A 22,920-nucleotide genomic window follows, 5' to 3' on the forward strand; every position below is an offset into this window, starting at 1 on the left:
GTGGGAAGATTTGTTGTCAAAATATGGACGAGTTATCAAGAAATTAATATATTTTACTTAAATAATATTATTTATAGATTTGTACCATCAATAAAATTGAGATTTTAATTAATTAATCAATAAATAAGTAATTTTAATTTAAAATAATAAAAGTTTTTAAGAGAAAGCCACAATTAAAATTAATCATACTTGAAATTTCTAATAAATATTGACATTTTCAAACCACAAACACAAACCCAAAAGAATCTAATCTAGAAGAGAAGAAATGGGTAAGTTGGCCGTCAATGTTGATCTGAGATGGCTTGCCATTTTCAATGCTCCCTACCTCAAAATTCAAAATGAGCGCGTGACCAAACTTCATTAAATACGTCATTTCTTTTTGAATTTTCTATCTTCACCCGACACCGGTGGTCTGAACCGGTTCGCCTTCTTAGACCCTACGCCTTCTTTCCTTCTTGCTCTCTCTCTCTCTCTCTCTCTCTGCGTTCCTTAAATTGACGGTGTATAGAATTTTCGTCATCTTCTTCCTCACGATCATTCACCTAGCTTCGACTTCTAGAGTTAGGGTTTTGGCCAGATGGGGCAGCAGTCTTTGATCTACAGCTTCGTCGCGCGGGGCACGGTGATCCTCGCCGAATACACTGAATTCACGGGCAACTTCAACAGCATCGCCTCTCAATGCCTCCAGAAGCTCCCCGCCACCAACAACAAGTTCACCTACAATTGCGATGGCCACACCTTCAACTACCTCGTTGAGAACGGCTTCAGTAAGTTTTATCCGATCTCCATCTCGATCTCGATTTCCAAGCGTGTTGTATCTGTCGATTTGATTGACTTTTTTCCCTCGTGCAATATGTGCGTTTGACCATATGATTTTAGGAGGGCTATAGAGAATTGGGGTTCGTGGTTTGGCCATTATCTGTAATAATTGTGAATTTGTTTGTCGATTCTTCGGTTGATTATTTGTTTCCAGATCTATCAATTTTGATTTGCTCCCCCCTCCCCCCCAAAAAAAAAGCGCTACTGCTTGCTTCTAGAAAAGAACGTTGGTAGAATCAGAATGATACAATTAGTTTTTGAAAATTTGGGTTTCGTTTATATTTTGTTTAAAATAAGAAGGCTCAAACTAAATGAAGTCGTGGTGTTTTCTGTTTTATTACTCTTCGATAGTGGAAGATGGAAAGCATTATTATTTCGTTCATTTTTCCCTTTGTCATTTTTTCTTCGGTTGACAAATCCTCTGCAAAAGTTTTACACACAATTTATGTATTATGTTAATGGTTAGTAAGTCCAAGAGAAATGTTATCAAAAAGCAAATCAAACAATTTTTTAGACTGTTCTGGCCTCTGGGATTCCTTGTTTAGCAGAAAAGGATGAAGAATGAGGATTTAAGAATGGCTTCGGGTAATTAATCTTTTATTTATGGACACTCTTAGAATGTATAGTTCAGTTGTTCATGTCACTGTAATTTTGATTTGTGTGTTTACGGCATAAAGTATGCTCATTACATGCATACTATGTCTCATTTAACGGCAATATTTTTTCGGTCTAGGGAGCTTATTAATTTTGGCAATGTTTCCCAGTTAGCTTGCAAGCTGCATTGCAATAATAGATGGTAGAAGTTGCATAGTGGACAAGGGAAATAATTCATTATTTCTGCGATTAAAGAGCACCTGCATATCAGTTAGATGAAAAACTAATCAAATGATGGCTGTAAAAGACTGCATAAGTTACACTGCATATTAGTGGGACTTTATATCTGCTGAGAGAAGATGTTCCTTTTTCAACCAGTTAATTTAAACTTGCCAGCTTTATGATATTGTTATTCTGTGTCTTGGTTTATACTTCAATTTAAATGAAACTCAGGTTTCAGTCTCTAGTTACGAAGTTGAAGTACGCATAAATATTTGTGGAGGTACAACATTCTAAAAAATCCCAAATTGAGTGGGAGAGAAGAACTTGTATAGTTAGATGAGTACTTTTAAGTGGGTGCAAGTCATCTGTTCTACTTTCTACTCTTCAACTAAAGACAATTATATTTAGTGTAGAGACTAGAGATAGCTTGAATAGATGAACATCATTATGGAGAGAGGGGGAGGCAAAGACCAAATGCTTTTCCATTTCTATACTAGTATCAATTAGCCGATGAAGTGTTCTATTTTAACTTATCAGATTACTTAATTTGCATTCTTTGGTTCTTTTGGATGGCTTAATATCCACATTATGTCTTTGTGAATTCAATTAAGTACTGTTTATTTAAATCTTGAGCTCAATAGCTCAATGCATTGTTATTCTTCACACTGTCTTTTTTCTTTTCATATATTTTTCTTTGTTGGAGAATTGGAGCCAAGCTATTGCTACGATTATATTAAAAAAAAAGAAAAAGAAAGCAACTGTCTCAGTTGAATAGGCACCATATTTGTGAATCTGGACCCAAATTTTTTTGATGCGTGTTTTGAATTAAAAATGATTGTGAATGATACCTTTTTTGGATTTAAAGAAAAAGAATATTATTAGAAACAGAAAAAAACAGAAAAGGGATGATAATAAAAATACATGGAAAAGTGTAGAAATTAAGAAGAAAAAATGGAAAAAAGTTTTGTGTTGAATTTTGGGTGCAGATATGATGATTCTTTTGTTTGATTATTGAGAATAAAAAGTATAGAAACCAGAAAAGGGATGATAGTAAAAATACATGGAAAAGTGTAGAAATTAAGAAGAAAAAGTGGAAAAAGTTTGTGTTGAATTTTGGCTGCTGATATGATGATTCTTTTGTTTGATTATTGAGAAAAAAAGTACAGAAAATTTTATGTTCGACTTTGGCTGGATTTTCTAGTGAATGAAGAAATAATAGAAGAGCAACGAGTTTCTGTTACAGTCAAATCTATTGTTCAATTTTTGTGTTTAATCATTGAGAAATTGTAAAGAATAATGAAGAAAAGATTTTTCTTTCATGAGTTGGTGATTTGTCAAGCAAAGTTGAAATTGGAAATTCTGATGTATAAACAATTTACTTATCAAATAGATATAAATGACTCCGTATTCAGATTCGGAAATTGGTCTCTGAATCAGATATATCAAGCTTAAAATGTCTTCAGTATTGTTTGTATGATGTATGTTCAATTCTGTAATTTGGACTTTGAATCAAAACTTGACTCCTGTTTTCTTCTCCATCTTTTTCTTTTTCCTCTTCTTCTCCTTCGTCTTCACTCTCTTTTCTTCATTGTCTTCTCGCTGTTATTCCTCCTCTCTCCTATTCTTCCACTTACAGACATGATACTTTTCTGTTGCTATCGTAGTTGCAAACCAGAGCCCTGATTTATTTCACTTAAAACATGTCTCTATTGGTGCTAACATTGTTATGGATCTGTGACTCTTTGAACAAGTCAATCTTTGTCTCTTTATACAAGTCATCAATGTCAAATAAAGCTCTCATAGTTATTACAAAAATGGATTCAGATACTGCAGTGCTGTTCATCTCCGGAAATTACAAAAATGCCCCTTGTATTTTTCCCTACACTTCAATCACCATTTGCAGATACCAGAGTGATGTAGGACCAGAAGTAAGACCTTAGGAAGATCCTTGCTGGAAAATAATTTAGAAGATTTGGTTTAAGGAATTATGTGTGGTTAGTAGTTTATTATGCGTGTTTAGTATTAATTAGTATAGGATTATGTGTATTTTGGGGGGGGGGGGTTGTTTGTAGTAATTGTGTATTCTAGAGGTATGTTTGTAATGTAATGTAGTTTTAGGGGTATGTGTGTAATTTCATATGTTTAGAGGCTTTCTTATAAATAATGTGTGAGAGCCATGTTGTAGGCAGTTATTGATGAATGTGAATTTTCCCCTTGTATCCCCTCTCTCCTCCCTTCCCCTTACTTCCTCTCTTCTAATTTCTCCATGGCTACAGAATCTTGATGCTGCCCCTGGATCAGAGTGGCCCCCACGCGCCACCTGAAACTACCCCAGCCAGCAGCCCTTCGAAATCCCCTATTTCCTGCAATTTTTTTTTTCTGCACAGCCACCCTCATTGGAATACCTACCTACCCTCTGATCTGGTTCCACCCAGAAGTTCATCACCTCACACGCCGGCTGTGCATGTGGGGAAGTTGCCAGACTTTTCTTTTTCTGCTCATATTTGCAAGAAATTGCTACCAGCTTCGAGAATTTGGATTTTTATCTTATATTTTGATGCTTTCTGAGTGAATATTGAAGTATCAAGGCTGGAGCAAGTTTCAGAGTTTTGAAGGTCTGTCAACATCCAAATTAGGCCTAGTTGCTGTTTTTTGAGATTTGACTGCAACAAATTCGTTTTCCTCCGTGAGATTTTGATGTTGATTTGAAGAAATTAATCTTGGATTGTTTAGTACATATTTTTGGAGGGTAAAATCAGTGTGCTATCATAGTTCTTGAAGAATCTGTGAGAAGTTGAAGTGAAATATTTTAATTCTCGAAACGACAAAGCCAGAGCAAGGAGATTTTGGTAACATTGTATGGGATTAAACTACTTGGACTCCCTAGAAATTGGTTTAATGCTGCTTATCTATTTGGTACTTGTTCAAGATTGCATCGGTTCATATTTACTATCTGGTTGAAATTTTTTTTTGTCTTAAAAAGAGTAAAATCCATATATGTGGTTCCTACATAGTTGGCAATTCTCAACAGTTACTGGACCAAATGTGTAGTCTTAGACAACTTTCTTATAGTTTCACCAACTATTACCTTAAATTTAGAGACCTCATTAATAAGTGTGCTCTTAGGAAAGAACCGAGACTGGTAACTTTGTTTAAGAAAGGGTTGCCTACTACTCTCTTTGAGGCTTGCCACATGGCTTTGGAAGCTGAGAGATTTCTCCAGCCACCAACCTATAACACCACTTCCTATCTTGAAGAATTTCATCATTCCAGATCAATTTCTCCATGGACATGTAGTATTCCTATATTCTTGCAAGATGTTCAAGAGAGAACTCAAATTGTTGAGGATAAACAATCAAATATCGAAAGTGCCAATGCAAATTCTTGTGTAATCGAGTATCATGACTAAATAAATGATTTGCATATTATTAGTGCACAATTTTTTGATTATTCAGTGTACGTGAATCAAGAATCTTCTCAATGGTCAGATGGTAGTCCTAGGCCCATCGAAGATGTTCAAGAGAATACTTAACATGTTGAAGATATCAAAAGTGCTCATCCAAATTGTTGCATAATAGAATATCATGACTACATAAATGACATGCATATAACTAGTGCACAATTTTTTGATTCTTCTGTTGATGTGAGTCATGAATCTTCACACAATGATGTCTTAGACTTTTCTTTAGTGATCCTAAGCACTGTTGGGGCCTCTAGGCCAAAGATTTGATTTGTCATCACACTTAGTTGTTGAAACTCGCAATGAACAACAAGCTGAGTTGCCAACTACTAGGACAGATATGCCTGTCAATGAACTTGCTCTTCAACCTCAATTTTCCATTTCTAACCCAAACAAAGAACAAGGAGCAATTGGCTGCTGTATTTCTCCTCAATCCAGTGAGATTGCACCTCCATCCTTTCATATTCTCCCTCTAAATTTTCCTTAACCAAATCTATTGAAACATTGTCCATCATCTTGGAGTATTGTCCGAATGCATATTTGCTTGAGCTGCCAATAGATTTGGATCTTAAATTGATTTCTTGTTTGGAGGACTTGTTATTTTATCAAAGGACATTGCAGCCTTCTATGCTACTTGCAGTTGGACAATCTACTACGTATTCTCCAATGGTGATTGACGCTGCAATGCAGATCGTGCTTCCTCTTGATTTGCCTGCATGTTTGACTTTGTTCCCACACATGGAGCTAAAGCTACTACGCCATTACAAAACTCGAGGTCGAGTTTTCTCTAACAAGGGGAGTTTGATGGAGAACCACCAATGGAGGATTTTAGTTGTTCAAATTGTATCTATTTTTTTATATTTTAGTTTGGGAAAGTCTTGTTATTTTAGAAGTTTAGTCAATTTAGTTTGATTTTGTGGGTTAAGTACTTTAGGGTTATTTTTTAATTTCTTTTTCTATTGGGGCCTTTATGTAAATATGTGTTCTAGTTAGTAGTGGGTATAAGTGCTAGACATGTAAGTTATTGTTTAGTTATCGTTTTGAATCAGATTGCATTTTCCCTCTCTCTATCTCTTTCTCTTTCTCACCTGCAGGTTCTGCTATTCTTCCTCCTCCTCCTCCTCTCTTCTCCTTCTTCCTTCTCTTATCTCTTCTAATTCTGTCTCTCACCCCTGTTCTGTTTTGTAACTTCTGTTGTGTTCTGTTTTCCCTACTTCTTCTTGTTCTTCCGTCTGCCCTGTAGCACACTCCCTTGTCGGTTGGGGATGATATTGTAGGGGAAGGGGTTTCCAGGGTGTCTGCCTGCGATGGTAAAGGAGGTGCTGTGAAGTGCTGCCTGGAATTTAGGGTTTTGAAACCAGTGGCATGACTGTAAATTACTGGAAAAGTTGCAGGATAATGAATGCTTCTATTTTTGGGGATTTTCCTGCGACTTCTGACTTGCTATTGCATCAATGAAGCCTGTTAGAGTAGAATGCAATTATGTGGTGGATGTCATTTGAGCTTTTGAATGAACAGTGGTGGAGATTGTAGTAGGAGCTACAAATCTGATGGAAGAACAGTAACAGGAAAGTCTGCAACTAAATTGATTAGGCTCTGATACCAATTTGATGCAGGACAGATGCTAGAATATATATATATCTATATAGATAGAATTGTGAGAATTAGAATAGGAATACATAGCAGAACAGAAGTTACAGAACATAAGTTACAAAACAGAACTGGGGTGAGAGACAGAATTAGAAGAGTGATAAGAGAAGGAAGAAGGAGAAGAGAGGAGGAGGAGGAGGAGGAGGAGGAGGAGGAGAAGGAAGAAGAAGAATAGCAGAACCCATGGGAGAGAGAAACTGCAATCTGATTCAAAACAATAACTGTACAGTAACTTACATGTCTAGCACTTATACCCACTGCTAGCTAGAATACATATTTACATAAAGGCTTCAATAGAACAAGAAATTACAAAATAGCCCTAAAGCACTTAAATACATAAAATAAAACTAAATTGACTAAACTTCTAAAATAACAAGACTTTCCCAAACTACAATATAAAAAACTAGATACAATATGAACATCTAAAAACCTCCATTGGTTGTTCTCCATCACAGAATCACCATTAAAAAAAAAAAAAAAAATCAACCAGCCCAAATGCAAAGCTTCACTTCCTTCATTGCCATTTGATGACTAATGTGCCCTCAAGGTCTGACGGAAGCCCATTCAAGGAAACCTTACTTTCTTGGCCTTCTCTTGTTGCACCACCATTTCAATGTGTTCCCCATCCTTCGATATATCAGGGTACTCAAGATTATTGGAGGAGATTCTTGTCGGAATTTCTTGCGTGCCCATGCCCCTAGCGAAACTATTTATCATCTAGGTTTCAGAAGAATACTCCTAGAATGCTAGATTTCACTAGGATGATTAGAATTTGACCTACTTCACTTGAACTCTTGAGTTTTTAACTGTACAATGGAGAAATTGGAGCATTAATTTTTCAGTGAGGATGTCCTTAATCAATCATGATGAATTGAATCTGTCTGCAATATGTTAAATCTTTTCCTTGAAATTGGTGGATTTTGTTTGTTATTCAAACTTGCTACAAGAAATTAAAGATCAAGCAGGAGACAATTGGTCAAATGTCTGAGTAATTGTAGAAACAGTGAAGAGTGATTTTAAGGTCATCTTTTGGGTACTTGGTGACGTGAGAAATTCTTTGATTGAGCTTGATTAATGTTTATGTAATTAGGAAATTAAACTGCTTACTTCTAATTTTCTTTGCCCACTCCACCCCCACAAAAAAAATTTGTTGCTGCGTCTTTTTGACAAGTCACATGAGAACCTTTGATTTGTTGATTGTTGGCAATCTTGATTATGTTGTGTTTAGGATTTGTTGCCATTTATTTCGTAATTTGGAAAATTGACAAGTCATTTAAATTAGGGCAAAAGACAATGACCTCCCATGAAGTTTGGCAAAAGGGCGCTAACCTCCCCTGTGGTTTCAAAAATGCCACATACCTCCCCAGAGGTTTGGCAAAAAGACACAAACTTCCCCTTAAAAAGATTTTTCTTTTTGCAAAATATAAATGGAGGTTTGTGTTTTTTTGCCAAACCTTAGGGGAGGTCTCTGAAATTCTTGAAACCTCAGGGGAGTTTCTTATCTTTTTGCCAAGCCTCTGGGTAGGTGAATGTCTTTTACCCTTTAAATTAAGTTTAAAAGCTTTTGTTTGCATTGCAATGATTTTAGGATCTATATTACTTGTGGGAAACTGTAGTCTTCCTCAGCATTTGCAGTTTATTGCACTTTCCCATTGCCACTAACAAGATTAATGAACTCACCTATTGAATCCACACAGATTTGTTCCCAAACTCCATCTTTCTAGCTAGTCACTCTTGGATTGTGTAGTGCAAAAGTTTGAGCAAGTTAATGACTAATTTTATACAAGTCCTGAAGTAGTTGGGTGAAGGCCCTGTGGTGGATTACATGTATTAGTCAGTTGGGCAACTTAATGGGTCTTTATACTTCATAGAGTTAGCACAGGGTAGTCCCTTTACTCTTGGAGATCCTCCTAAATAGGGCGAGTGAAGCCCATAGGCTATCCAGTATATTTGTTCAGGCTAATGAGTCTCGGGTCAATGTAGAGGGTGTTATTGACGACATTAATCATATAGAGTACCATTGTAACCCTAGGCATCATCCAGGTCTTATTTTATGGTTAAGGATGATGCGTGTATGTATAATGGAAAATTAGATCCTAACACCTTAATGCATTGGATAATGTGGTGGAAGAAGATTACTTTGAATTGTTACTCCATTAGGGGTGAGGAGAGAGTTTGTCTTGCCAAATTGAAGTTGGTTGGACAAGTTGAACGCAAAATGTACAACAAACTTCTGGTTCTTTGGAGTCCTTATTACTTAATGAGAAATCCTGGGGCAAGGATTGAAGGAGCTCCTATATGAATGAGTGATCAGAAACTTTTAAACCATAAGCAAACCTCGTCTTTTACTTGTTAAACGGACTGTTTTAAGGATGTTATGTTTCATAGATGCATTGAGGATGTATGCTGCAAAATCTCTATGTTTGTGAATGATTTTTAAGAGGAAATTAGAACGAGGTTGAGTTTTATTCTTCTAAGATAGTACAGAATGTGCACCAAAGGACCCTTGATGTAGAGAGGTTCCTTAAAGGCTACTACTTAGAGGACGTTCATTTAGGTGAGTGAGTCAATAATTTTACATGGTCTAGTATTTTCTCATAGTCAAGTGTCTTTTCTTGCCCAGTAGAGTACTGGGTCTGTTAAGCAGTGCTGGTCCATCGCTTGTCCTAGTGCTTCCTTTAGTGATTCAAGCTAGTAGCTCCTTAGTTTAGTGTCATCATTGTCAAGGCAATTGCTATATACCTGCTTGTTGTCCAAATGGAACTTAGCTTTAGACTGCGAGCTAGGTTAAACATTGGGTGCGATGATTAGGTTGTACCGTTGTAGATACAATTGAATACTTTAGAGATAGGTGGGTTGGTTGATGACTTTTAGGTCGATGATACTTGTGTTGGTGTTGTGAAATGTGTTTTTTCCATTTGTATGGATAATGATTAATGGAAGATGAACACTATTTCCACACTTGATTAAATGTGTGAGTCGTGAAGTAGTTCTATTAGTTATTGATGGGGGTGGTAGTATGAATATAGTGTCTGTTAGATTACTACTTCACCTAAAAGCTTAAGCTATTAGGTTGTGGCCAACAATGCATATCAAGCTTCAACACTCCTTGAATGTGCAGCCAGCATATGGAGAGATAAACGCAATAGAACACCCATTACAGGGAATGCACTAAATTTTTAAACACCACATAATAAATGTAGGCAACGAGACTAGAACCTAGTACCTCCTGGTATTGGGTTTGATAGGTTTGATACCATGTTAGATTATCACTTTACCTAAAAGCTTAAGCTATTAGGTTGTGGCCAAAATGTATATCAAGCGTTAACAGTGTCTAATTGGGCTGCATATAAAAGCAGAGCCACGTAACTAGTCTTTTGGGGTTGCATGGATGTGGTCCATGTTGTGTTAGGGAGTACTTTTTATATGATTCAAATGTAACTAATTGGGAGAATGGCCTAGAACCTATGTTTGAAGGTAAAACTGTAGAAGGGCAAGAACATAATTACGTGGCCTCTTTGTGGTGTGTCAAATTTGGATTTTTCAGAGGGGCCAGTTTTCAGGAGTTACGGAGAGATTGGAGGAATATGCTGGCTTGTTTACCTTTTCTTTCTTTGTTGTTCTTAATTGTTTATTTCTGGTTTGTCCCAGATCTTTCTCTGCAGATGTTTTCTTCTCTATCTTGTAAATTCTTTCCCTATTACTGATACTTTATTTTGCTATACCCAAAAAAAAAAAAAAAAAATCTTAACCTTGCCAAGCCCTTGAGGACCCTAGAATTAAGCTATTAGCTCCATAAATCTCAATTAGGTAAGGAACTCATATTCTAGACTGTAGAACATTTGGAAAAGAAAGTTTAGAAAGTGACTACTTCACATTTATCGTTTTTAGGAAGACCCCTCTCATAGCTCAAGGATTCTAGTGTAGGAGATTTGTTATTAAGCCTTCAAATGTTGCATAACCTTATGAGTTGCCACCCCAATGAGAATATCTGTGATGCAGGGATATCAATGATCTGCAGCCATGAGAAATAAAGGGGAGGAAACTGGTAGAAGGAGAGAAAAGAGGAGATACAAAGAAAGCCTCTAACACACGAAATTACACATATACCCCCAAAAATAGATGAAATTGCAAACATACCCATAAAGCGCATAAATATTACTAACAAGCCTCCAAAATACATAATCCTAATACAAGCAAAAATAAACACACATAATTAAACAAATAACTAACTAAGCACATTTGGGTTTAGAACCCAATAGTCCTTTGACCCTATTATTCGACTTTGGCCTTCAAATTGGGTTGAAATGATCCATCCAAATATCCACTTCTTGTCCTATCTAGCATGCCATAAATTTGGTTCTAGGATCCTAGGTACCTAATCTTCCCCTCTATAGGCTGAATATCAAGGGGCATGTTGTTTTGAATGGGATTGTAGTGTGGAAGAGCTTTTGGAGAAAGGTTTTGTGGGGGCATAGCATTAGTTGTGTTGTGAGGCCTTTTGACCCTTGATGAAGAATGGGTCTTCAAGGATGTGCCCATATGGTATACCCATCAATAAGATCAATATCTGATCCTGATAATATTAGAGCCATCAGGAGTTGACCTATGCCTAGGACTATTTCTGAGGTCCATGACCCATATCAAATTTCTTTAAGGAAAAAAGAAGTGGGTGGGGGATGGGAGGAGATGGCAGAGCTATTGGAAATATTAAATAGAAAATGACTGAATCACATGTATTTAGGCTTCTAGACTTTGGTGAAGTCTTTCAGGTTGCTTGTGAGGATATGGGTTTTCATTGTTTGTTTAAAGCTGATAGCAGAGTGTTCAATTTTGATTAATTGGATTGCAGATCCGTTTGAATTACCCAATTTTCAGTAGAACATACAAATTCTGGTTTTGAGCATGAAAGAAGTTCAGTGGGTATTCCAGAAGTCCAAGAGGTAGTTAGAGGCTCTTTGAACATCTATGGACATGGCAGAACTGGAAATTTGCCAAATTGTCTAATCTATCACCATAGTAGAAGGAAAAGGCTTGGGGTGTGTTCTTTCTTCCTTTTTGAACCATAGGTAAGGAGATGATGGTAATAGTGTTGAAAATCTGAAGGAATCTGTGGAGACTTTTTTGCAAAACTATTCAAAAGTTCTTGCTGAAAAAATTCTCAGATTAGTCAAAATTCTTTTCTATCTAGTTTGATGAAGCAAACGGAACAATCCTGCTAATTTTGACAGTCTACACCAAGACTTGGAGACTCTAATCCCTGTTAAGCGAGCCATTTCTTCTCTGAAGCTGTGTTGAAGTCTCTGATCAGCAGTGTGAGGTTGAGGAAGATCCTCCGGAGAAATTATCAATATTGTCAGAAGATGATGATGAGAGTATTTATGAAGCAGACAGGGGTTTTGGATCAACTGATGACAGAGAAAGGATTTGAGGATGAGATTGTTTCTCCCTCACCTTTGGATAAAATTGAAAAAATTGCTGAAAGTCAGATGGATGCAAGTTGTTGTAATTTGTTTGATCAGCATGGAGGGGAGTATAATTACCCTATAATTCCCTTTGAAGAAGCACAGGTTGATGGGCATCATTTGAAGAAGGATGTCAACCGGGTAGGCTGATTGAGTAGTGGACTTTGGCTATTGCTCCTATTCATGAATGATGTCCCATTGCTCTTTTATTGATGCGGCACTAGAAATTAAGTCTTGGTTCAGATGATAGCACAAATGGAGAATCTAGTGAATCCTATTTCCCTATAAGGTATTCTACCTATTCCTATTAAGCAGTTAATTACTGATGTTTCTAAATGCCAATCTCTTATGGGGGAGAAGTCATGGCTCTAAGTCCTGTGGCGGTAAGAGAGACAATCGTGACCCTCAGGCCCTTTAAGAGGGAATGGACTTTAGGTTATCTAGGTCTCTAGGGAAATTTTAGGCTTGTTGTACCCCTAAAACTTATGAAGGGAAAAAAAAGAGAGTCCAAAAAGAGTTAAACAAGTAAGCAACTTCTGTTTCCTATGGAGGTTGGAGAGGTCAAGATGGGGGGGGGGGGGGGTTTGTAAATTGGTTAAGTGATGAAATTAATTAGTTGGAGTGTGCAGGGTCTAGGGGATGTTAGGAGGAGCTTAAGGAAGTCTTAACTAGAAACGCACCTTATTTTGTTTTCCTACAAGTAACTAAGCTTGAAAAAAACAGACAGGGGGTTGATTTGGAGTGTTTGGGAGAGTAGGTTTAAGGATTGAGAGTTACTTCCTTTAAAGGATCTGCTGGGGGTATTGTTATTCTGTGGGACATTTGTTCTTCCTCTAGAGTTGATAGTCTACTTGGCTTCTTTTCTTTATCTGTGGTGTTAGAAATTTGAGGTAGGGGTCAGTGGTATTGTTATTCTGTGGGACATTTGTTTTTTTTCAAGAGTTGATAGTCTACTTTGCTTCTTTTCTTTATTGTGGTGTTAGAAATTCGAGGTAGGGGTCAGTGGTAGTTTTATATAGCCCATGGTCGTCCTAGGTCTGCTCTTTGTTCTGTTTTCAGGAAGAGTTATATGCAGTGTTCTGTTTTTGTTCTCCTAGGTGGAATGTGGGGAAGAGGGGTGGGGGTTTTATTTTGATGTAGAAAGATTTCCAGGATAGAAGAAAGGGAGGGGTTGAGGATTACCTCGAGCATGCAGAACTTTGATAGATTCATCAGGGATTGTGGGTTGAGGGACATCCCCATAGCCCATGGACAGTGTTGTTTTATCTTGGTCTGTGGGTGGAGGTAGATTAGTGGTTTGTCTGGATAGATTCTTGTTTAGTGAGTGGGAGGGTGATTTTACTAATCATTCTGAAATCTCTTTATGTAGACCAGTGTCTGCCCACTTCCTGTTTTGCTAGAATTAGAAAGGAAGGGGCCTACCCCCTTCAGGTTTGAGAATGTGTTAGGTCATAAGTTTTTTCGTTCTTTGGATGTGGTGTTTGTTAGGGGTTGGGAGGGATTTAAAAGGAGTTTTGAAGTTTGTGGAGATAATAGTGTTAGGAAATCTACTATATTAATTGAGATGGATTTGCTGGATAGAAAATAGGATGGAATTTTAAAAGAGATGGAGGAGGCAAAGCGGGTTTAATTGAAAAATGAGCTGGAGGGGTTGATTGTTAGGGAGATTGGAGTTGGAGGCAAAAGACTAAATATAAATGGCTTTGGGGCGGGTATTGTAGGATTAATTTTTTCTATAGATTGCCTGATCATAAGATGAGGAAAAATTTAGCGAGGGAGTTGAAGTTGAGAGGAGAAGTCTCTTCTGATCCTAGATTGGTTGCTAATGAGATCCCTGAATTTATTTTTTTCCCAACTTATTTGCAGAGTAGGTTGAGAGTAGACCAATGAAAGAGGGTTTTAATGGGGCTCTATTTCCAGTTATCAGATGAGATGGTTGGGAAGGCCTTGAGGAGATGGAAATTAGGATTGTAGCTTTTGGGATGGAAAGGGATGAGGCTTTGGGTCCAGATGGTTTTACGATGGCCTTCTTTCATGATTGGTGGGATGTGGTTAAGGCTGATCTGTTGAATGTCTTGAATGAATTCTATTTTAGTGAAGTCTTAGGCAAAAGCGTTAATTCTACTTCCATTATTTTAGTGCTTAAGAAGGATTGTTCTTCAAAAGAAATTGATTTTCGACCTGTTTGTCTAGTCACAAGTGTTTACGAAATTGTTGTAGAAGTGCATGCAGATTGGTTGAGTAAAGTGATGGGTGATACCATTTCTAGGGTGCAAAGTGCTTTTATTGGGGGAAGGCAGATTTTGGAGGCTATTTTGGTGGCTACTGAAGTACTAGAGGATATTCTTTGGAGGAATAAGAAGGGAGGGTTATATTTAAGTTTGATTTTGAAAAGGCTTATGATAAGGTTAATAGGAATTTCTCTGAAAATATCTTTGCCTACAAGGGGCTTGGGGAGAGGTGGTGGGGTTTTGCGAGGAGGTGTTTGTCTAATGCTTTCTACTTAGTCATTACCAATGAGGAGCCTAATTAGTGGTTGAGCTTCGAGAGGGGTTAGGCAAGAGGATCCTTCATCACCTCTTTTTTTTGTTCTAGTTGTTGATACTTTGGAGTAGGTTGATTGATAGGGCTGCGGATAAAGGTTATGTGAAGGGGGTTGGGTGGGTAGTAAGGGGATGGTTGTGTCTCATCTTTAGTTTGCAGATGAGTTTACTTTTTCTTAGATGATCAAAGAGTGTCATTTTTTTGGATGTTCTCACAATTCTACAGATCTTTGGAGTTAGCTTCCTGTGCTGTATGTGGCATTCTTGAGCGGTCCTTGTCTTATTTAGGTGTTCCTTTGGGGATAATCTTAGGTGTCTTGGGCTTTGGGATCCAGTAGTGGAGAGGGCGTCTAAGCATTTAGGTTGGTGGGAAGGTGCTTTATTTTCTCTAGGTGGGTGTATTACTCTTATTCTAGCTTGTCTCTCGAGTATATCTCTTTATTTTTTGTCCATTTTTAAAATTTCGGTTGTGGTGGTTTGGTAAATTAAGAAAGTAATGAGAGATTTCCTTTGGTAAGGGGTAGGACTGTAGGAAAGAAGAGAGATCATTTGGTTTCTTGGGAGGATGTGTAGATATGAGGTGGAGGGTGGTTTTGGGTCTTGGAAATTTGATTTCTAAAAACACTGCCGTATTGGGTAAATGGCTGTTTTCCTTTCACAGGAGAATTCCATTTGGCATAAAATTATAAGAAGTAAATTTGGCTTACAGTCTAATGAATGGGATGTTAATTGGGGTTTAAGATGTTCTATTGAGAGTCCTTGGGAAAAGTATTACTCAAATTTTTTCCTTCGATTATTCCTTTCATCAAAATTATTGTGGACAATAGGTCTCAAGTACTCTTTTGGGAAGATTTTAGGGTGGGGAATCATGTGCTTTTCAATTCATTCCCTTGTTTATGTCGTCTTCTTTAGCGCATAATAATCACATTACATCCTTAACTCAAATGGCCCGACTTGGGATTTTCATTTTTCCAAGCCTCTAGGATAGGGAGTTGGAGGAACTATCTTCTTTGTTGGTTCTCTTGGAGGGGCTGCCATGCCTTGTGAGAGGGATGGAAGGAATTGAGGTTTGGATTTCTCAAAATCTTTTAAAACTTTCTTTGAGTATTCGACCAAATCTTTTAAATCCTTCCCCTTCATCGTTTCATATGGAAAGCTACAGCCCTCTTTAAGATAAGGTGTTTGCTTGGTTGATTGTTCTTAATAGAGTTGACACCAACAATCTGCTGCCGAGTAGGAGGCCTTTGAAAGCATTATCTCTGGATGTTTTCTTCTTGTATTCTGATAGCTCAGGATCTGCCTTGCATCTATTTCTGCATTACCCTTTCTCTTGGGGGATCTGGAATAGGCTATTTGCTATTTTTGGGAGGGTTGGGTTTGCCCAGATTTGGTGGAGAAATCTTGGGGAATTTGGATGGAAAAGAATACTTATATCTTTTCTGGAAAGAGGAATTCTGGTATGTTGATTTGGGGCTGAATTCAGCACTTGGCTTCTCTCCAGTCTCTTGCAGCTGGCACTTCTAAAGGGGTGTCTTCCTCGGATCTTCAAAGAGATTGGAAGACAGTTTTATTTTGATTATTTATTAGTCTATTTGGGTTTCTTCTTTTTTATAAGAGGATATTTTTCTCCTATTTGTACATTCTTTCCTCTTCACTGAATATATCTTCCTTTTCTGTGTAAAAAAAAATACAGCACGTGATGGTGACATCTATTCTCATCGCCTTCTTTTACCTATTATAGTTCTGAGTAAAAATAAAGTGTTAAGCTTGATGGTGAAGTGGATCTTTATTCCTGAGCATTGTTTTTATGTGGAGAATGAGATAATTGATTGCATGAGTATAGTTGTATACATTTTTCTTTTGATGAATGCCAAGGTGATATTAGTGCCTGAAGGATGATTATTTTATGTGTCCTAATTTTGGAATCATCTCCTAGGAGGTGAATGAGGGTAATTGCGGGGAATGTGCGGTCTTTTTTACCCGTGACCCTTATATTTTTAGGAGTACTAGATTATGCATTCCCTGCGCTTGTTTTAGGGATTTCTTAGCTCAGAGTTGCAAGCAAGTGTATTGGCTCGTCAATTGGGTAGAGATAAGATCGTTGCCTTGGTTGAGGATGTTGAAAGTGATGCAGCTAGGATAGTAATCTAGTGTTGCACTTACCGATTAGATAAATGAAGGGGAACAAAATAAGGCTTTAATAACCCTTCTCCATTACCACCCACACCTTGGAGAGTCTTGAGCATGGATGTTGTCTTGGGTAGTCTGAAACAACTCTAGGACATGGTATTGGGTTTGTTGTAGTTTATAGGTCCTCTATAATGGCACACTCCATCCCATGTAGTAAGATTTCTGAAACATCATATGCAGACCAGCTAAGTTCTTTCTGAAAGTTGTCGAACTGCATGGTTACTTAGTTCTTTTGTGTTTGATGTTGATACCATGCTTATGTAGTTATTTTTTTGTACACATTTTGGATGTTGTGTGGTACTAATTTTGATGTTTTCTTCTACTTGTCTTTCTTGAACTGATGATCAGACTAAGTTAGTTAATCATAGTTTTGGCGATCCTCTTTGGTATATTATGGGAGAAAAGCAAGGCAATTGGAAAGTATGGGAGTTTATTTGGCTACAAACTTCATGCATCCATTGACATTGCCCCTTTACTACCAGGTGTCTGTATTTCTGATCTTGAGTCTTTTGTTCCTCACATCCATGAGTTGCAAGTTGAGGCTTGGTGTAAACTTGCTATTAGTATTATGGATTTTGAACTTGCTACATGGGTTTAGAGAATTTAGAGTGGGTGAGTGTCGTGGTCCAAACACTACTAAAATTCCTTCGAGAAACTCCATGCTCGTGTTGTTGGTCCTTTGTCCATCATTAGGAAACTTGGATCTAATGGATACTTGATTAGCTTATTGTACAAGCATTTTGTCATGTTTCCAATGAGGATTTGACGCCATGTAGAGGAACTTTTGAGCCTCTTGCTCAGTCTTCTAGTGATTGTGTAGGGTTCAAGAGCCCCTCATGTACCACCCATTGCTTAGCCACAAAGATATAGTCAATGCCCTTTAGATGATGAGTTTGTTGGATTTTCTTATGGTGGTTTTCATTGATATTTGGTTTAATGGTGGTTGACCCACTTCAAAAGCTACTTGGCATACTCAGGATGATGTGTGTGATATTGCTCTAGATATGTTGGTGTGGTAATTATCCAGAGTTGAGTTTTTTTTAGCTGCCTTCATATAATGAAGAACCACCACTTAGGCTGCCTGTTTGGTGCACCTATTTTGCTTTTAGGGCTCATTGATGTAGAACAAGATGTTCAAAATAAAATTTTCTGTCTACAACTTACCTATGTGGATATCATGGTTTAGGTAATGATGAGGGTTTGACGCCATGTAGAGGAACTTTTGAGCCTCTTGCTCAGTCTTCTAGTGATTGTGTAGGGTTCAAGAGCCCCTCAGGCACCACCCATTTCTTTGCCACAATGATATAGTCAATGATATTTAGATAATTTTGTTGGATTTTCTTATGGTGGTTTTCATTGATATTTGGTTTAATGGTGGTTGACCCACTTCAAAAGCTACTTGGCATACTCAGGATGATGTGTGTGATATTGCTCTAGATATGTTGGTGTGGTAATTATCCAGAGTTGAGTTCCTTTTAGCTGCATTCATATAATGAACCACCACCACTTAGGCTGCCTGTTTGGTGCACCTATTTTACTTTTAGGGCTCATTGATGTAGAACAAGATGTTTAAAATAAAATTTTATGTCTACAACTTACCTATGTGGATATCATGGTTTAGGTAATGATGAGGGTTTGACGCCATGTAGAGGAACTTTTGAGCCTCTTGCTCAGTCTTCTAGTGATTGTGTAGGGTTCAAGAGCCCCTCAGGCACCACTCATTTCTTTGCCACAATGATATAGTCAATGATATTTAGATGATGATTTTGTTGGTTTTTCTTATGGTGTTTTCATTGATATTTGGTTTAATGGTGGTTGACCCACTTTAAAAGCTACTTGGTATACTCTGATGATGTGTGTGATATCGCTCTAGATATGTTGGTGTGGTAAGTCTCCGGAGTTGAGTTCCTTTTATCTGCATTCATATGACGAAGAACCACCACTTTGGCTGCCCATTTGGTGCACCTATTTTGCTTCTAGGGCTCATTGATGTAGAACAAATTTCTAAAATAAATTTTTCTGTGTACAACTTACCTTTGTGGATATCATGGTTTAGGTTACAATGATGATTTTAGTGGTAGTGCTTTTGAACAGAAATAGGTTCAAAGGAAGCAAGAATAAAATATAAAAATAAAGAATTGTAGTTTCCTGTGGACAGTGACGCTGATGGTAGACAAGGGCAATTCTTTTAGATTTTGTGTGTATAAGGTCAAGGCTTGATAAATAATTAGGTTAATGATGCTAGTAGGTTCATATCTGGGATGGCAAGTAAAATAAAATAAGCAACATACATAAAAACCTAAATTTAAAAGTCCATCTGAGCATCTCTTCAAGTGAAGCAACCAAAAATTATGGTGTCAATGTATTTGAGCTGCATGCTTTGGGGCTTAGTGAGTAATCTTTAGACCACTTACACAGATGCTGTATTGATTTTTAGCTATTTTATGTTGGTTTCTGCAGCCTACTGTGTTGTTGCAGTTGAGGCTTCTGGCAGACAAATTCCAGTTGCTTTTCTAGAGCGAATTAAGGAAGACTTCAACAAGAGATATGGTGGAGGGAAAGCCGCAACTGCTGTTGCCAACAGCCTAAACAAGGAGTTTGGGTTTGTATCTATCCCTTTCTCTTTAACGAGAGAGACTTTTCTTTGTGCGACTCTTCTTCATGTCTAATGTGAATTGCAAATCTTGCATCATGTAATAGGCCCAAATTGAAGGAGCACATGCAGTACTGTGTAGATCACCCGGAAGAAGTAAGCAAGCTTGCTAAAGTAAAAGCTCAGGTTTCTGAAGTCAAGGGAGTGATGATGGAAAATATTGAGAAGGCAAGCATCTTTTGTCTCCACCACCCCCCCGTCTTCCAACACCCCCACCCCACCCCCACCCCCCCCCCCCCGGCCCCGTGGGTGGCTGCCGTTTTAGTTTTTATATTTTGGCGATATGACATGTTTTTGTGCAGGTTCTTGATCGTGGTGAGAAGATTGAGCTGCTGGTGGATAAAACTGAGAACCTTCGGTCACAGGTTGGCAAAAACATATGCATTTTGTGCTAAACTTCCATAGACAACTTGAAGTAAAACTTGTGGAAAAAAGAACTCTGCAAAGTGCGGAGTATGGTTTTTTTTTAATTAATAAATACAAATTTATTTAAATTGTCTTTTTTTATTTTGCTGGTAAAAGCTATGGCATCATCTCTGGGTTGAATTTGGGTTGGCTTTTTGAGGTTTCTGGGGTGGTGCATGGTGTTTAAAGCAGCTGTTGGCCTTTGTTTTGTCGTGTGCTTATATTTTGTTATATCTTTTCTCTTTATTGCATCCCCTCTCCCCTCATGTTCTTTTTCCTTGTTTTTAAGTGTGTTGATGTTTGGTGTTGAAATTGTTGGTGGTTGTGGGTGCAGGCACAAGATTTCAGGCAACAGGGAACCAAAATGCGGAGGAAGATGTGGCTCCAAAATATGAAGATAAAACTGATAGTTTTGGGAATCCTGATTGCTTTGATTCTAATCATAGTTCTTTCTATTTGCCATGGCTTCAATTGTTGATTTCACATTGCATAGACTGCCTCATGTCTGTGTCACTAGGATTGCTTTTGCTAGTTTGGTTATCCATTTAATTATGATGTTGTGTTTTTGCTACTCCTGCCGCCCGTCCTCTGGCTTTCTTCTCATCATTTCTTGGGAGTCACACCTTTCCTTTTTATACTAGATTTCTAGGATGGAAGGATTTGTAATTTGGATATGATTGTATAGTTTCTATGCGTTTAAAACATTTAATTAGGAAAGATATTTTCAACTATGAAGCCATTCTGTTCTGTGCAAGTTTTGTGGTTAGCTTGTTTGAGATATATATAATGAGTAATACGCTTTGTTTGAGATATATGAATGCCTATTCTATTGTTAAATGAATAGTTATTTTCACTGTGTTCTATCTTATTGTAAGAGAGTTATTTCGCAAATCAAAGAGTAATCTTAGTGAATGGTTGCATTCTATTCCATTTCTCAACACAGGAAATTGGACGAGCATACAGGAAGGGGGGAAATGCTCCTTCTATTAGAAGCACAGGGAATATTAATTTCCAGTGATTTCTAGTAGAGTGAACGAATGCATCTGTGCCCAAAATTAATTAAAAGCCTCAGCAGGTTGTTGCAATCCAGATTTATTAAAGTTATTCCAGTTCAATCCAGGGAATTTCTGTATTGCAAACTTTTGCTATTGACACAAACGTATTCCTAATGCTATGCTTCATTAAAATCATTCCCAGGATCTAGCTTTGCATTAACTAGAATCCTTTCCCATCAGGCTTCAATTAGAATAAGGCTGGACCTCAATTACAATCCTTGCTCATTATGCAATCTAATTATGATAATGCTCCTACGCCTATGCTACAACATTTATATGTAAAGTGAACCCCATGCTATTGAGGCGTGCCATGGTTCAACAGGCCTCATAATCCCGGCTCCTTGCATCGAGTTGTTTGACGTTATCTTACCATCCTGTTTTTGAAAAATTGAATGCCTCTTAACTTCAACTGAGGATATTAATTGTGCATTTATTTAAAAAATTATGATTTTTGAAAATGGCTTTTGGGATATTAATTACTTTATAATTACATGATAACCCCTTTCATAATCTAATCGAACAAGTCCACCAACAACGGATCATTATAGTCATTGCATCATATGTAATATAAGACCAATCATTAGTATGCCATTCAAATTGATAGCCAACAAACGCGGAGAATGTATCATGATTTCTAGCACCCTCTATGTGATCAATTTGTGCTAATGTCAATTTTGGTCCACTTCAGGATTCCAACATGAAACCCTTTAATTCTTAGCAATTGAAGCAACTCGCGTTCCCAAACGAGATATTGCATCTCGAAATCACCATAGATGTCCATGACATAATCTTCTACAACCTATGCTTGGAAATAGACATCAATATCTCAAGCTTTAATGATACCTATCATAATAGTTATGTCAATTATTTTTTTAGTATGCAAATGCATGGATAAAAGAAATATTGTAAATTGTAATATTTTATTCAATTAAGCTATTGTATCCAAAACATCCATGGGCTGCTTATGTATCCCTTCAAAAGTAAAGAAGTCATCACTCAATTCTTTATATAAATGATGTGCTCCCACTAACCAAGTACATTAGAGGAACATAAAATTGCCATGTTTTCAACATGGCTCTTAAAAGCCACTTCCCTTGGTTATAGATTTGCTATCATCGTCTCAGTTTCCAAACATGTCACTTAAACTCATATTACTCTTAGAAAAGGATACTACCACATTGTTACCATAACTATCTTCAACAACTTAGAAATGTAATCCACCATCTCAAGTGATAAGATAAAATTTCATGCCAAGTTGCATGCATATTGACTTCACAGCATAGTACAAAATTCAGCCTAACTAGCTGAGAATGCTATTATGTTTTGCTTCATACTTCCCTAAGATATAATTCCAGTAGCCAACATGAAGATATATTTAGATTTGATTTATGTCATTTAGACATGTTGCAATGTATATCCGATCACCTCCAAATTAGCGGCTCTTTGGTAATAAGCATCAAGTCCTTTCTCCTTTCTAGATACCACGTCACTTTCTTTGTCAATACGTATTGCTTACCCTGGGATTCAATTGAAACCTACCTAGAACACTATTAGGAAATTCTAAATTAGGTTTGATGCATATACGATTTCCTAGAATAGATGCATACAAACATTCTTTATCAAACTCTTCTCCGATTCATTCTTTAATGATTGATGCTTCCCGAGTCTTTCCCATTTAACTATAGGAACTTCAATATGAGCACAATTTTATATGATCAATGTAAGCTTTTTGTGCAAGTTCCAATAGTACACGAGGTCCATCTCTATGGGCCATAACACAAAGCACAAAAGAAGGCTTTTCAAGATGCTTCATCACAAGTTTGTAGAGAAAAAAGTGTTTGGTCTTATTTTGACGATGCTAATA

At 37.3% G+C, this 22,920-nt stretch overlaps 1 protein-coding gene across 1 annotated transcript; it reads left to right on the plus strand.

Moving 5' to 3' along the window:
- Window positions 1-294: 294 nt before the first annotated feature.
- LOC131151779 (vesicle-associated membrane protein 722) lies at window positions 295-20,813 on the plus strand. Its single transcript, XM_058103195.1, has 5 exons — window positions 295-767; window positions 19,404-19,545; window positions 19,644-19,764; window positions 19,899-19,961; window positions 20,336-20,813. Exons 1-5 carry the CDS (start codon window positions 578-580, stop codon window positions 20,477-20,479), a joined length of 660 nt encoding a protein of 219 aa, XP_057959178.1. The 5' UTR covers window positions 295-577; the 3' UTR covers window positions 20,480-20,813.
- The last annotated feature ends 2,107 nt before the right edge of the window (window positions 20,814-22,920 follow it).

This window comes from Malania oleifera, chromosome 3 (genome assembly GCF_029873635.1).
Source record: "Malania oleifera isolate guangnan ecotype guangnan chromosome 3, ASM2987363v1, whole genome shotgun sequence".
Classification (NCBI taxonomy): Eukaryota; Viridiplantae; Streptophyta; class Magnoliopsida; order Santalales; family Ximeniaceae; genus Malania; species Malania oleifera.

Bases quoted from the DNA above. Each gene is read 5' to 3' on its own strand.
- LOC131151779 (XM_058103195.1), top strand. From the start codon at position 578: ATGGGGCAGCAGTCTTTGATCTACAGCTTCGTCGCGCGGGGCACGGTG. The intron at 19,765-19,898 runs GCAAGCATCTTT...GTTTTTGTGCAG, and splicing joins TGATGGAAAATATTGAGAAG to GTTCTTGATCGTGGTGAGAA. The intron at 19,962-20,335 runs GTTGGCAAAAAC...TTGTGGGTGCAG, and splicing joins CTGAGAACCTTCGGTCACAG to GCACAAGATTTCAGGCAACA.